Source organism: Nyctereutes procyonoides, unplaced genomic scaffold, assembly GCF_905146905.1.
Source record: "Nyctereutes procyonoides isolate TBG_1078 unplaced genomic scaffold, NYPRO_anot_genome, whole genome shotgun sequence".
NCBI lineage: Eukaryota > Metazoa > Chordata > Mammalia > Carnivora > Canidae > Nyctereutes > Nyctereutes procyonoides.
This window is the reverse complement of record NW_026575146.1, coordinates 2,283,007-2,297,420: the sequence shown is the minus strand read 5'-3', so window position 1 is coordinate 2,297,420 and position 14,414 is coordinate 2,283,007. Positions and strand designations below refer to the sequence as shown.

The following is a 14,414-nucleotide window of genomic DNA, read 5'->3' as shown; positions in this document are numbered from 1 at the left end:
CATACCAAATGTAACAGCAAAATAAGAACTCAAAAAAGTGATATTATCTTACCCCTGAAATGGACTAACCAGGAGAAGGAAAATGTATAGCAAAGTGAAGCTTTAGTGATACAATAACACTTTTTTACTGCTATGAAGTAGATTATAAAATGCTTCCTCTATTCACTGGAAAGTACTGGGGAAGCAGGGAGACAAGAAACTCAGATTTAAGGTGAATTTTAAATTGGATAGGGTGAGATGAGTAAACTTATTTTTCTTCCACGCTTAACAACAGCAATTGTAATAGTGCCTTCTTTCTTGTATTGAGTTGAAATGTTCTGTCCGACTTTCCAGGTCCTCTGCAATCTGAACCAGACAGCACGTACAAGCCCCTCACTGCCACCTCCTGCCCAGGCACAGAGCCGCTTTGCTCCTCACTGCTGCACTGCCGCTTGTGATGATCCTGTCCCGGTGGGTCATTCCTCTTAACTGAGCCTGCTCACTGACCAAGCATCGTCACAGGTGCGCTCAGCTCATGCACGCATTCATTCAGCAACTGTGCATTAAGCACCCAACTTGTGTGTATGTGTGTAAGCTGGGTGCATAGACGTGTGTGTGTGTGTGTGTGTGTGTGTATATAATACACATAACAAAGAACATTGTGATTTTTTTTTAAGAAGATTGTGATCTTGATGGTAAATTTATTCAGTCTGAAGTAGAACTACTCTGACAAAGGCTGAGTAGGAAAATAGCTACTTGTCCAATGCCTGCTCCAGTTTCGGCCACAGTCAAAGAAAGCATTTTTCCAAATGTACTTTCCTTACAAGTAATAAATGCTCATGAATTATGCTGCTGGACACAGCATGAGGCAGTCTTTCAGATCTGCCTTCACTATGTGAAGTGAATGATAAAAAATTATTTTGAATGGCATGTTTGTTTTTAAAAATGCATCAGAATGCTTTTATTGCCAACAGTGAAAAATCACAATAAAGATCTATGTTGGCCTCCAAATTCATCTCTTAAATTTACTGTGTGACTGACTGCTATTTCCTACTAAGGCAGTTACTGTTTCCATTTTCAGCCAAAGTACATAAAGAGTGCATAAATAGGTTAACTTTTTTTTTTTAAGATTTATTTATTCATGAGAGACACAGGGAGAGAGGCAGAGACACAGGCAGAGAGAGAAGCAGGCTCCATGCAGGGAGCCTGATGCAGGACTCGATCCCAGAAGTCCGGGATCATGATCTGAGCCAAAGGCAGACGCTCAACCGCTAAGCTACCCAAGTGTTCCAGGTTAATTTTAAATTACCTAGATTCTGTTGTCTGCTTGGAAAAGAAAAGTGTTTACTTTGGAGTCTAATTTTAAAAAGGAATCTGTAAAAACAGAAGCTTAAAAAGATCTTTATGATTATTTAAATATTTATATGTATTTTATTTTATTTTTTTATTATATATTTTTTAATTTATTTATTGATGAGAGACACACAGAAAGAGAGAGAGGCAGAGACACAGGCAGAGGGAGAAGCAGACTCCATGTAGGGAGCCGGACATTGGACTCAATCTCGGGGCTCAAGGATCAGGCCCTGGGCTGAAGGTGGTGTTAAACTGCTGAGCCACCTGGGCTGCCCTGAACTGTATTTTAAATATCACTCCTCCAGTTGCAATCATTTATCACGTAATGTGTTTGAATAGAAGAAATGTACATTTTTCTTTCTCAAAGAAATTACTTTTAGTTACAGCATGCCTTTTACCAAATCTATTTGCAGTTAATTTCCTTTTAAATTAAGAATATTGATGTATACATTTTATTTTTTAATATAAAAATCTGGATATTAAATAATGACATATTGGATTAAACTAACAAATACTTGGAAGAAATTTTTTTTATATCAGATCCTGAAATGCTGAGAGGAAATTTCCTACTTGATTTCGGGTTTTTGTTCCCCTCACATGTGTTTTTATGATGTATGAAAAAAAAGCTCACCTGTTTTTTTAGCTTTTTTTTTTTTTTTAAAGATTTTATTTATTTATTTGACAGAGAGAGAGAGAGAGATGGAGGGAACAACCAGGGAGAGAGGCAGGGGCAGAGGCAGAGGGAGAAGCAGGCTTCCTGCCAAACCCAGATCCCAATGTAGGGCTCAATCCCAGGACCTTGGTTTAGGATCATGACCTAAACCAAAGGCATAACCCATTGAACCACCCAGGCACCCCAATCTCACCTGTTTTTGATTGCAGGTCTCTTCTTGGTTCCTCTGGGGCCTCAATTGGCTGATCAGCCAGGAAAACTCGAGCTTGGTCTATAGCATTCAGGACAGAATACTCTTTCTCCTTTAACTCACGTCTCAGGGCCTTTGCAAAGAGAAGCAAAAGTTGAGTTTGTAACCTACTGTGTTCACCAAGTAATGAAACATCTTCAATTAGACTACTGACCCTACTTGTGAAGGGAATGACTAATATACCCTTTAAGCAAAGTTTGAAGTGAAAATATAAATTTGACACATACGAATGATGAAACATGAATAAAAGCAAAGATGATAGGGCTTAAATATGCAAAACAAAAATCTTTAACGTGTTCACCTAAGGGAAACTGTTATAGTATATTTGAACTTACACAAAATGTAGTTTTAGGGTTATCACTACTGTCAGATTGCTAAAGTAAAATAGCCTGTTCAAAGATACCTTTGTCTTGTAAGACTGACAAAAAAAATTACATCCAATGGTACAGAAGAAGGCAATTTCACAAGTAGTAATGAGATCCTCAGAAGTGTTTTACATTCTTTAGAATATATTAAGGAAAAAAACTAAGAGATGGAAACAAATTAAAGTACATGAAATCAAAACCAAACCAAAGAGAACACATAAAAGACAGTCTCCAATTATCTTCCAATACGTTCCATCTCTCATGCTGAGGCAATTATGATTTTTCCCTTGTGAGGTTTTTCATGCAAATTTATGATTCTCAGAACAGTCTGCCTTTAGTACTTTTGTTCTTTTAAGTGGGGTTAAACTTTCACCTCTGCTCCCATAAAATGTTTGGTGATTAAGACTCTAATTGACTAGAGTTTAAAAACAAAGCTCACTCACTGACTACTGTAAGGTAAGAGGAAATGAAGATTTCCTCATGTACTATTTGAATGCTGGAGCCAAATCAGAATTGTTGCTAATATTATTGTTATGCTCTTAAAATTATGTACATAAACACCTGCTAGGTCTAATATTTTGCTTCTAGTGCACTTCTCTGACAATGCATTAGGAAAACTCTGTTTTTTGTTTTCTAAAATATTGTATTCTAGTACTATTTTAGAATCAATACAGTTTTTGCTTCTAAATACAATTGTTTTTTTAAAATATTTTATTTATTTATTCATGAGACACACGCACACACACACAGAGACAGAGACACAGGCAGAGGGAGAAGCAGGCTCCATGCAGGGAACGTGACGTGGGACTCGATCCCAGGTCTCCAGGATCACGCCCTGAGCTGAAGGCAGGTGCTAAACTACTGAGCCACCCAGAGATCCCACAACTGTTTTTTTAAGTAGCATTTAACATAACTATGTTGGGATGTCAGGATATTTGCAGGCTAAATCTTCATCTTCCATACTAAATAAAGGGAAAAAAATCTAAAAAACACCAGAACAATCATCTGATGTGAAAACCAGAGCTAAACACCAGAAAAACATCAGTAATGAATTTATTTTTTAAAAGATTTTATTTATTTGAGAGAGAAAGAGAGCACACACAGGAGTGAGTGAAAGGGGGTAGGGGTAGAAGAGAAAGAAAATGGAGAGAATCTTAAGCAGCTCCCCACTGAGCATGGGCTCGATCCCATCACCCCTGAGATCATGACCTGAGTGGAATCAAGTGTCGGACACTCAACAGACTGAGTCACCCAGGTGCCCCACCTATAATAAATTTAAAAGAGAACATTACTGGTGGGGAAGGGTGAAGGGAGATGAGTGACAGAACTTTGTTTTTTTTTTTTTTGTGATAAGCACTGTAAATATTATCTGACTTTTAAGCTACTTACAATTATTACCTTGACAAAAAATTTAAATTAAAAGAGTAATGTGAACAACAGCAAAAAAGCACCATTCCCTAAAATCCATAGATACATTTATAGCATCTATATAACCAGACAATGAAGCAAGCACAAGGCAGTAAATTCACACATCAGTTAGCACCTGTGAGCATCAAATGACTATGTGACAAAACCTTCACCATCTCTATTGAGAAAAGCAGCTCGTGAAGAAGTCCCAAGGTGTGACATTCAAGACTAACTTCTGACATTTAAAGTTTCTGATATGTGGAGATATAAGAAACGTAAGAGAAATGGGGAAAATACATTTTTTAAAAGATTTTATTTATTTATTTTGACAGAGAAAGCACAAGCAGGGGAAGGGGCAGAGGGAGAAGCAAACTCCCAACTGAGCACTGAGCACAGAGCCTCTTGTGGGGCTCCATCCCAGGACCCTGGGATCATGATGGGAGCTAAAGACAGATAGATGCTTAACTGACTGAGCCACCCAGGTGCTCCAGCTGTGGGGAAAATACATTTTAATCTAGAAATATATATACACATATATTTTCAGGTCTTGAGCCTATTCTTTTTTTTTTAAGATTTTTTAAATTTATTTATTCATGAGAGACAGAGAGAGAGAGAGACAGACAGACAGGCAGGCAGGCAGAGGGAGAAGTAGGCTCCATGCAGGGAGCCCACGTGGGACTCAATCCCAGGTCTCCAGGATCACGCCCTCGGCTGAAGGTGGCGCTAAACCACTGAGCCACCTGGGCTGCCTGAGCCTATTTAAATTTAAATTATTGTGTTGTTATGGCAAGAAGCTCCAGATTACTGAAAATACTCCAATATTTACTTCCAAAACCACCTGGAAATATAAAATAATGATAGCAAAGAGCATGTTGTTTAAAAGACAGCAGTGAAAAACAGTGGGTAATGCAGCAGATTTATACAAAATTTAGTGATCCAGAGTATTTATTTCCTCCAAACCCAAATCTAACCAGTAAATGTGGGAGAAGTAAAGATTCTTCAATTAATGTGCAAGAGCTATGCTAGATTTCTTCTTTTTGAAAGTAACGTCCCAGACATGAACCTATTTAATACAAGTTGCTAAAAGGAAACTGAAGGAACCAGAAGAATACTTCCCCCATCTCATTGATCAAATTGGATAAGGATGCACAGGCACAAAAGGGAAACCAGGAAACACCAACTGGGTGATGATGGGGACGGAAATTAAAAACTGAGAGAAGACAGAACGTAAAGGAATGTGACTCAGTGAACAGAGCACAGAAACAGTCCTGGCCCTCTGGAAACATACAATGATTATGGGGCCTATATTTCACAGAGGGTGAATCCTGATCTCATGGTGGAGAGAGAAGATCATATGATCCATACGATTTAGGTGTACAGTAGCGCCCACGTGGGAGTTCTGGATTATTATTAGTCCACAATGCATGCACTGGCTACGGATCTGGGAAGAGGAAACAGTACAGGAGAGATTTGCATTAAAACTATTTTTAGAATTTCAAACATCCAAATGGAAATATATATTTGCCTAAAGAATAGGCAAACTTGGGAAAACTAGTCAGTCAACTTCCTTGATGACTGGAATTGTGCCAATTTAACACAGATGCTCTCATGAAGGGAGATTTCACTGGCTGGTTGCGGACTCTGCCTGGAAGGCAATTTCCCTAGATAATCTACATGGCATATTCCTCATCCCAAGAGGCCTTCTCTATGAGGCCCACCCAACCATGCTATTTAGTGTAGAATTCCACCTCTCCCACCTGTTACATTTCCCATCACCTTCTACTAGGGAAATTAGGTCTTTCGTTATTATGGTTATGGTTTATCATCTGTTTCCCACAGATAAAATATAAGTTCCACAGGCCAAGGATACCTTCTGTTTTGTTGTTTGCTTTTTTTTTTTTTTCACTGTGGTAAACAAGGCACCCACAGCAGTGCTTTGGGACCTAGGAGAGCTAGGGGGCTCAGAAACGCTTCCTGGTGGAAGTGGTGTCTAAACGGAGTCTCATAGAGAAAGAAGAGTACTTCCAAAAGAAGAAACAAAGCACAAGCAGAAGAACAAGGGAATACGGTAGTGTGTGCACTTAGGGAATTACAAACATTAAGTGCTGAAGAGCCGAGCAGATAGCAAGTCACAAAAACCACTGTATGAGGTCCGAATTAAGCATCTGAAGCAACCAATAACAGACAGTGGGAAACCACTAACTAGCCGGACAAGGTAGTAGGGGGCCATGACTGTCAAATTTACATTTCTGGTTTTTTTACAGTATCATTGTTGGGGCTCCCAGATGCATGAAAAACAAATCTTGATTCTGAGAATGCCCACAGAACTGGAGAATCCATTTTCTTTCCTAACATTAAACTTCAGCACTTTTTTAAAAAAATCTCTTTGCATAGGGCGTTGGCAGGGGAATGTCTCATGTACTCCTTTGATATGCCAAGGGAGGGAAATAGAAGAGGCAAGTGTGGGCAGGTGGGAACCACGCCAAGCAAACCCCACAAAAATGTGGGGCTCGAGTCCTATGTGCCATCTCACCACCCAAATATCTTAGGGAAGAGCATACATTTAATAATACCTGTTCATATATTTTGCAAATTTAATTTTATTATTCAATTTGTCCTATTTCAATTACATTTAAATGCACATCAGAAATGGGTTTAACTTTCAACAGTATTATATATATATATATATATATATATATATATATATATATATAATCATTTCCCTACCTTTTACCTCTCAGTTAGACATAAAAGAAAGTAAGAATTTCCTAACCACCTGGTGAACATTAATGATAAGATAATTAGACTCCGACAGGGCTGTTTTGTATACAGAGCTACAAAGTGGCATTCAGCTGCAGGTTCTAAAATCACATGACATATATGGGGTGCCTTAAGTGAGTATAACATAATCTAATAGGAATTTTTCTATTTTAATGACTTTATATTTTCATTCAAAACAATTCTGTTCTCAGGCAATAATGAGTATTGGCAAAGATGTGAAGAAGTTGGGACCCTTATATACAGTTGGTAGAATGATAATGGTGCAGCCACTTTGGAAAGCGATTTGGCGGTTTCTTAAAATGTTAAATATAAAATCACCATATAACCCAGCAATTCTACTTTTGGGTACATACCCAAGAGAAATGAAAGTGTATGTCTATATAAAGACTTATACATTAATATTCATAGCAATATTATTCATAATCTCCAAAATGTGGACACAATCCAAACATTAACTGGTGAACAGATAAATAAAATGTTGTATATCCATATAATGAAAATCTTATTCAGCAATAAAAATGAATGGATGAATCCATGATACAACACGGATGAACTTTGAAAATGTTATGCTAAGTGAAAGAAGCCAGACACAGAAGCCCATTACTGTGAAATGTCCAAAGAGAATAAGTGTATAAAGACATGTGGTAGAAGAGTGGTTGCTTAGGGCTGGATGTTTGGGGGAAAAATGGTGGAGTGACAGCTCATGGATGTGGGGTTTCCTTTTGGGATAATGCTCTAAATCTAGATAGTGATGATGGTTGTACAATTCTGTAAACATACTAACAACTGCTGAACTGGTCACTTGAATTTTATACTGTGTGAATAGTATCTCAATAAAGTTATTAAAATAATAATTGTTCTTTCTCCCAAAAAAGTTCTCTAGATAATCTGTTTATTTCTAACCTCTATCCCCACCAATCTGCAAAGAAGTAGCTCATTCTATATGTTCAGTATGTTCCCATCTCAGAGTTTCCAGAGCACTTTCTATTTCTCTAGCACAGCTCATCCTGATATATTGTGACCATGCATCTGTCCTCTCCATTATATTGTCAGTTCTTCTAGGATAAGGCTCACATCTTAATCATTCAAAATTCTCTTCAGTGTTTGCCTACACACATATAGAAAGTCCTCAATAAATGCTTAGGGAATAAGGAATGAAACAAGGAATGCTTTCAGATTAAATACTAGGTAGGATTCCAAAATATGGTGAAGCAAAATAAAACAAAGTCTCCCACATGTGATTAACCTAAATTGGATATCCTCAATTACTGGAGTCCAGTTAGCTCTGGATTATCTGAACTATATACTTTGCAAATGTTTAGTAAATATTTTTTGAGGCACAGTTAGATTTTCCTATCATCTAATTGTCAGAAGTATTTTTTAAAAGATTTTATTTTTAGAAATCTCTACATCCTACATGGGGCTTAAATGTACAACCCAGAGATCAAGAGTCACATACTCCACTGACTGAGCCAGTCAGGTACCCCTTCCTATCTTCTAATTATCAGCTAGTAAATACTAAGCATTTTACTTTATTATTGATTATCATTTAACTAATAGCAAGTCTTTTTTTCTCCCTAGATAAATAAGTAACAGATTTCAGTGAAAGGGGTGGTATGGGCTCACTCCATAATCCTGAGGTAACTGCATAGAACATAGTTTCAAAACTATTGTAGTTATTAGACTGAAGGCTGAATCTGTTATTACTATTGTATATCAAATCCATTTGAAACATACTGGCTTAGGGGATCCCAGTGTGGCTCAGTGGTTTTTTAGCGCCTGCCTTTGGCCCAGGGCATGATCCTGGAGTCCCAGGATTGGGTCCCACGTCGGGCTCTCTAGTAAAGCCTGCTTCTCCCCCTGCGTATGCCTCTGCTTCTCTCTCTCTCTTTCTCTCTCTCTGTGTGTGTGTCTCTGATGAATAAATGGGTAAGATCTTAGAAAAGAAAAGAAAAGAAAAAAAAGAGAAGACAAAGAAAAGAAAAGAAAAGAAAAGAAAAGAAAAGAAAAGAAAAGAAAAGAAAAGAAAAAAACAAAACATACTGGCTTAGGGACCACCTGGGTAGCTCAGCAGTTGAGCATCTGCCTTCAGCACAGGGCATGATCCTGGGGTCCAGGGATCGAGTCCTGCATTGGGCTCCCCTCACAGAGCCTGCTTCTCCCTCTGCCTATGTCTCTGCCTCTCTCTCTGTGTCTCTCATGAATAAAAATAATGATGATGATAAAAATAATAAAATAATGCATTGGCTTAGAACAATGACGATTTATTATTCAAGATTCTTTGGATTGGCAATTTGATCAGCTCCTCTGTTGGTGCCACCAAAGGTTACTCCTACAGCTATAGTCATCTACCCTTTAACTAGGATTGCAAATCCAACATGGGCTCATTCACATGTCTAAAAATTATTATAGGCTCCTGGCTGGAATACCTCAGCAGTTTCCCTGCATATGGTCTCTAAATGCCCTGTAGGCTAGAATGGGCTCCTTAGAAGCCTGGTAATTAGTGTTTCCAAAGAGTAGAGTGAAAGCTACAAGATATCTTAAGACATAGGCTCTAGAACTTATCCAATAGAACTTTCTGCAATGATTAAAAATGTTTTAAAACCATGCTGTCTAGAATGGTAACCACTTGTTGCTTGCAACTATTTGGTACTTGGGGACACCTGGGTGGCTCAGTGGTTGAGCGTCTGCCTTCGGCTCAGGATGTGATCCTGGGGTCCTGGGATTGAGTCCCACGTCGGGCTCCCTGCATGGAGCCTGCTTCTCCCTCTGCCTATGTCTCTGCCACTCTTTCTCTGCATCTCTCATGAATAAATAAATAAAATCTTAAAAAAAAAACTATTTGGTACTTGAAATATGACTAATTTAACTGAAGGACCAGATTTTAAATTTTATCTAATTGTAATTGTTTTAATTCAAATATAAGTGGTCACATACAGCTAAGGGTTACCAACATGAGACAGTACAGCTCTGTAATCTGCACTTAGGCCACATTCTATTATTTAAAGCAAGACACGAGGCTCAGCACAGATTCAAGAGAATGGAGAAGTACAATGCGTTGCTTGGTGAGGAGAACAGCAATGATCCTCAGCATAGGGGCTGAGATCTAGAGAATCACGATTCATTATTTTAAGAATCAATCACAGGATAAAGGGGACAGAGAGGGCTGGGGGAGGCACAGGGACTGGTAATATTTTATATAAGTAGTCATGGAAGGCATCTCAAAGACAGTCGTGATATCTGGAGAGCTGAAGGAAGTGGGGAAGTCAGCCATGAGAATATCTGGCAAAAGAGAATTCCAGGCAGGGGAACAGCAAATACAAAAGTCCTGAGGGAAGTGCTTGCCTGGATTAGCAGGCTGGCACTGTCAGAGCTGGGTAAACAAAGGATGAGGGTGGCTGCTTCTGTAAAAATGTTTCAAATCATGAATGTTAGAAGGAAATAAATCTTTGTAGCTGATAGGAAAGGCACCTAGTAACTACATCCTTCTTTACACAGCAGACATCTAGCTACCTTACTGACTCAAGGCCTGGCCATTGACCTATGAAAGCCCTGTGTGACAACCTGAGCACAAAGCTTATGCATTTTCCATTCTAACAGTCCAAAGCCTTCAATTCCCCTCCCAGGCAAGCACATGTGAAATCAAGCTCCAGCCTGTAGCAGTAGACCAGATCAGTTATAAGAAGGAAGAGATATAAAATAATTTCAAAAACTGAAACTGTATTTTAAAAGTTGTATGCTCTGAAATTTTTAATATAAGGAAATATGGTATCAGATACCTCAGAAGTCAGGAATAATAAATGGAGAGCAAAATGATTGTCCCATGGCCATAAGAAAATGCTCCACTCCTCTCCCACCCTAAGGTGGCATAAGAGTATATGATAGGATTTTTCAACAAAGATTTCCACCAAAATAAAAAATTTAAGACATATTAAATTCATATAATCTGAAGGAAATACGCAGCACAAAGGGCACAGTAATTAATAAGCCAATATTCCAATCCTTAGGGAACCTACAGTCTAAAGAGAAAAGAATGTTGCTCACAATATGTTAAGTGCACAAATCTTTGAGAGAAGTAAAAACAGAGCACTGAGGAAATACAGAGAAGATGGTGGGAGGTGGATGGGGCACAAGCAACCCTTCCAAAAATACGTGAACTGTGTGTTGTAAAGGAAACTGAAATTAGATTAAAGGTAATTAAGAGAAAAGCAATTAAAGGAAACAGAATACACAGGTAAAGTCATCCAGTCCGTCCTTCTTTTCCCTGTTAAGCAGCTTCTGCATGCTCATTTAAACTAAAGGAAGCCCTGGAATGTCAGATTAATGAAGACCAGATTTGAATATTAGAACTCAACTAGTAAAATCTCAGTGTTTGCATTCCCAACAGAATTTCCCCAATCCCCAAACCCCACTGAGCAGAGGCCACCTTTCCGGTCACTTCTCTGTTCTCTTTCAAACTCAAGCTACTGTTTGGCAGCCTAGTTCTATGAGTGTCAGGCAGCAGAGTCTATTGCTCCTTATTCAACTTTAAATGCCTAAAGAGAGATCCTCAATGATCCTCCTGTAATGTCTAGGAACACTTCTCCCCACTTGCTCTAATTGGGAAGGAGAGGGGATTAAAGGATAAGAAGGTACAGATCTTCCTTCACTGCCGATGGGGTTAAGACCGATAAGCCCACTTGTAAGCTGAAAATATCCTAAGTCAAGAATGCACTGAATATACCTAACTTACCAAACATCACAGGTTAGCTTAGCCTACCTTAAATGTGCTCAGGACACTTACATGAACCTACCCCTGGGCAAAATCATCTTTAAAAAGACTATTTTCAAATAAAGTTGGATAGTGCACGAAACTTCTTAAATTGCTGTGCTGAAAGTGGAAAAGCAGAACAGTTGCATGGAGACGGAATGGTTGTCAATAGGATCAGTCCTTGACCCTTGTGACTGTGTGGGGGTCTGGGACCTGAGGCTGCTGCTGCCCAGCATTATGAGAGAGGACATCCTGCACGACACTTGCCCAGGAAAAGATCCAAATTCAAAATTAGGAAGGACGGTTTCTACTGAATTCCTATGGCTTTGGCAGCATCATAAAGTTGAAAAATTGCAAGTCTACCATCATTACATCAGAGACTGTTTGCATAAAGAAGTGACTGGGGTGGCTTGAGTCTGAAAGTCTCTTAAGTCAATCAGCTGTCATTTTCATCAGAAACATGGCCCTTGCTCACTGGAGTGGCTGGGCTGCTGCCAAGCAAAGGGCAGTAATATCAGTTACTCCTGGAGCACTGACATGGGCAGTATCTTGCAAATCACTTGATATGAAAATAAGATCTGAGGAAACCTGGAGGGAGGAGAGGAATTCCTGGTATCCCCTTTGGTCCTAACCTGGCAATCTGTCCCACTGTGCTGAGACAAGCAGAGATGCACACATGTGAGTGTGAACTAAATCCTGGTGTCATCCCCTTTTCTGTAAGTAACAACTGTCTCCCCTTTCTTTAACCTAAAGCCATCATCCAAATTGTCTGTATATTACATGCCCCAATTCACTGAGATGCACTTTTCCTAAAATTTTCTAGACCATAATATTAAAATTATAGATAAAACAGATCCTTTGGCTTATTTGCTTAAAACCCTCCAATGGCTTCCTGTTGTACTTAGAGCAAATTCTAAACTTCATATTGGATCTGGGCCTTCTCTGCTCTCCAACTTCAACTACTAAATCCCCTAATTTCCAGTCTCCAAAGTCTTTGTTTCTATTCCTAGAATATGCCAAGTGTTCACTCCTCATGTCCTGTGTAATCCTGAAAGTATTTGCTTCGAATCTTCAAAGGCTCCTTCTCATTATTTAGATCTCAGCAACCAGTACATCTATTGGATAAATAAATGAAAAAATGGGTAAACTGACTTGAAAGAAAATGTAGGAATCAAGGAAGGTGAACTCCTGAGAAATGAGAGTAGCTCTTACGAAGCTCGTCTGCAAAGAAAGCAGCACAGAATAACCAACTCTGAGCAGCAGAGGAGGGAAGGAGCCATCTCCTGTACCCTTCATAGAAAAAGTTATTTCTTGACACAAGACCTGTGTACTTTCTTAGCAATATCACTGACCTTATTGGTCAAAGTCAAAGAGATTCACAAGGGTTGTCCCTCCTGACCCTTCAAGAACCCAGCACCATTATCACCCTCTCCATTAATATAAATATCACCTGGTTCTCCAGAAAAGCCAGCCCTCTCTCCTCTGAGAACTGTCCAGATCTTGGCATCTGCTTTGCTGAATCATTTACCACACATACTATCCTGCTTTCTTTGCAGACCTGATTGCTACACCCCCAAGCCATCTATGAAGGCACATACCTATGCCACAGAGGATAGGTAGGAACTCAATGAATTTATGTATGAGAGAATAAGGAGATGTTTAAAAAACCTATTCTGTGGTATAATAAAATCAGAGATTTGAAGCTAAGGTTGTGTGACAGTCCAGTACACACCATGAAGGCACATCTTTACCCACCACCAGCCCTTGGGTTTATCCCAAAGCTTCTCTGCATGTTTATAACAAGATCTCCCATCCTACTAACTCCACAGGTGAAAGAGTGGATCTGAACATGTCCCAAAATTGTTTAGTGTTCTAGAATAACTAGTTACTATTAAAATGATGCTAACCTGAAGTCTTACCAACATTCTCCCCTCTTTTCCAGGACAGAATTCTTCCCTCAGCCTCTATTCACCATTACTTGTGGAAGAAAGTTCTGTTTTATCTATAGCTTTCGATGACCAATACCAGTCTCCATCCCTCCATCAGCAGGAACAACTGCATTTAACTCTTTTAAGGGATAAATTATTTAATTTTAAGAAAACTGGAATCATATGGTCCTCCAAAATTAAGCAAAAATATTCGGAAAGTATAAAACTGGGTTGCAAGCTTCTTCTGTCACTTTAGATTTTTAGAAAACAAACATATAAATGTAATGTCTTTTTGTAAACCAATTTGTTCCAGACTAAAACAGCAAGGTAAAGCTCTGTGATGGCAAAAATGATTATCCAGGTTATATCACATACACTCATTTGATATAAATACCAAATGTCTTCAACTGATCATTCCAACAATGTGTATCTTTACCCCAATCTTTCCAGGTACAACTAAATCAAACACATCCAACCAATTATCTCCCTTCTCTTTGAGAGAAAAACAGAGTTGGACATCTGACATCTTAAAACTGCTTTCTAAATTCCCATCTTGGAATGGAGCACCAGCATTTTAATGTTAACAATACAAGATTCAAGGAAAGGGGGGAAAAACTAAGAAATCGCAAGCAAGGGTGCAGTGAAACTTCACTTTCATACATTGCTAGAGGCGGAAAATTGGTTCAATCACTTGGGAAAGTAGGTTGGCAATATATCAAGAGTCATTATTATGTTCATATTGTGTGAAACAAGAATTTCACCTTTGAGAGTACGTCCTAGGAAAATGTGCCAGAAAAAGCTACAAGCACAAAAGTTTTCATTATAAAGTTATTTATGACCAAAAAATTTTGAAAGCAATTTAAATATCTAACACCTGGAAAATATTTAGGATCACTACAGTACAGCTACACTAGGGACCATTATGTAA

The 14,414-nt window shown here is 38.7% G+C and overlaps 1 protein-coding gene across 6 annotated transcripts in view; it reads right to left on the bottom strand.

The window, feature by feature from the left end:
- UTRN (utrophin) overlaps positions 1–14,414 on the bottom strand; it is a 497,690-nt gene that overhangs the window by 105,646 nt on the left and 377,630 nt on the right. For all 6 annotated transcript variants that reach the window (XM_055311522.1, XM_055311520.1, XM_055311521.1 and 3 more), the window contains one exon: positions 2,199–2,328. In XM_055311522.1, coding sequence (XP_055167497.1) covers positions 2,199–2,328 — 130 coding nt within the window. The remainder of the gene's footprint in view (positions 1–2,198; positions 2,329–14,414) is intronic.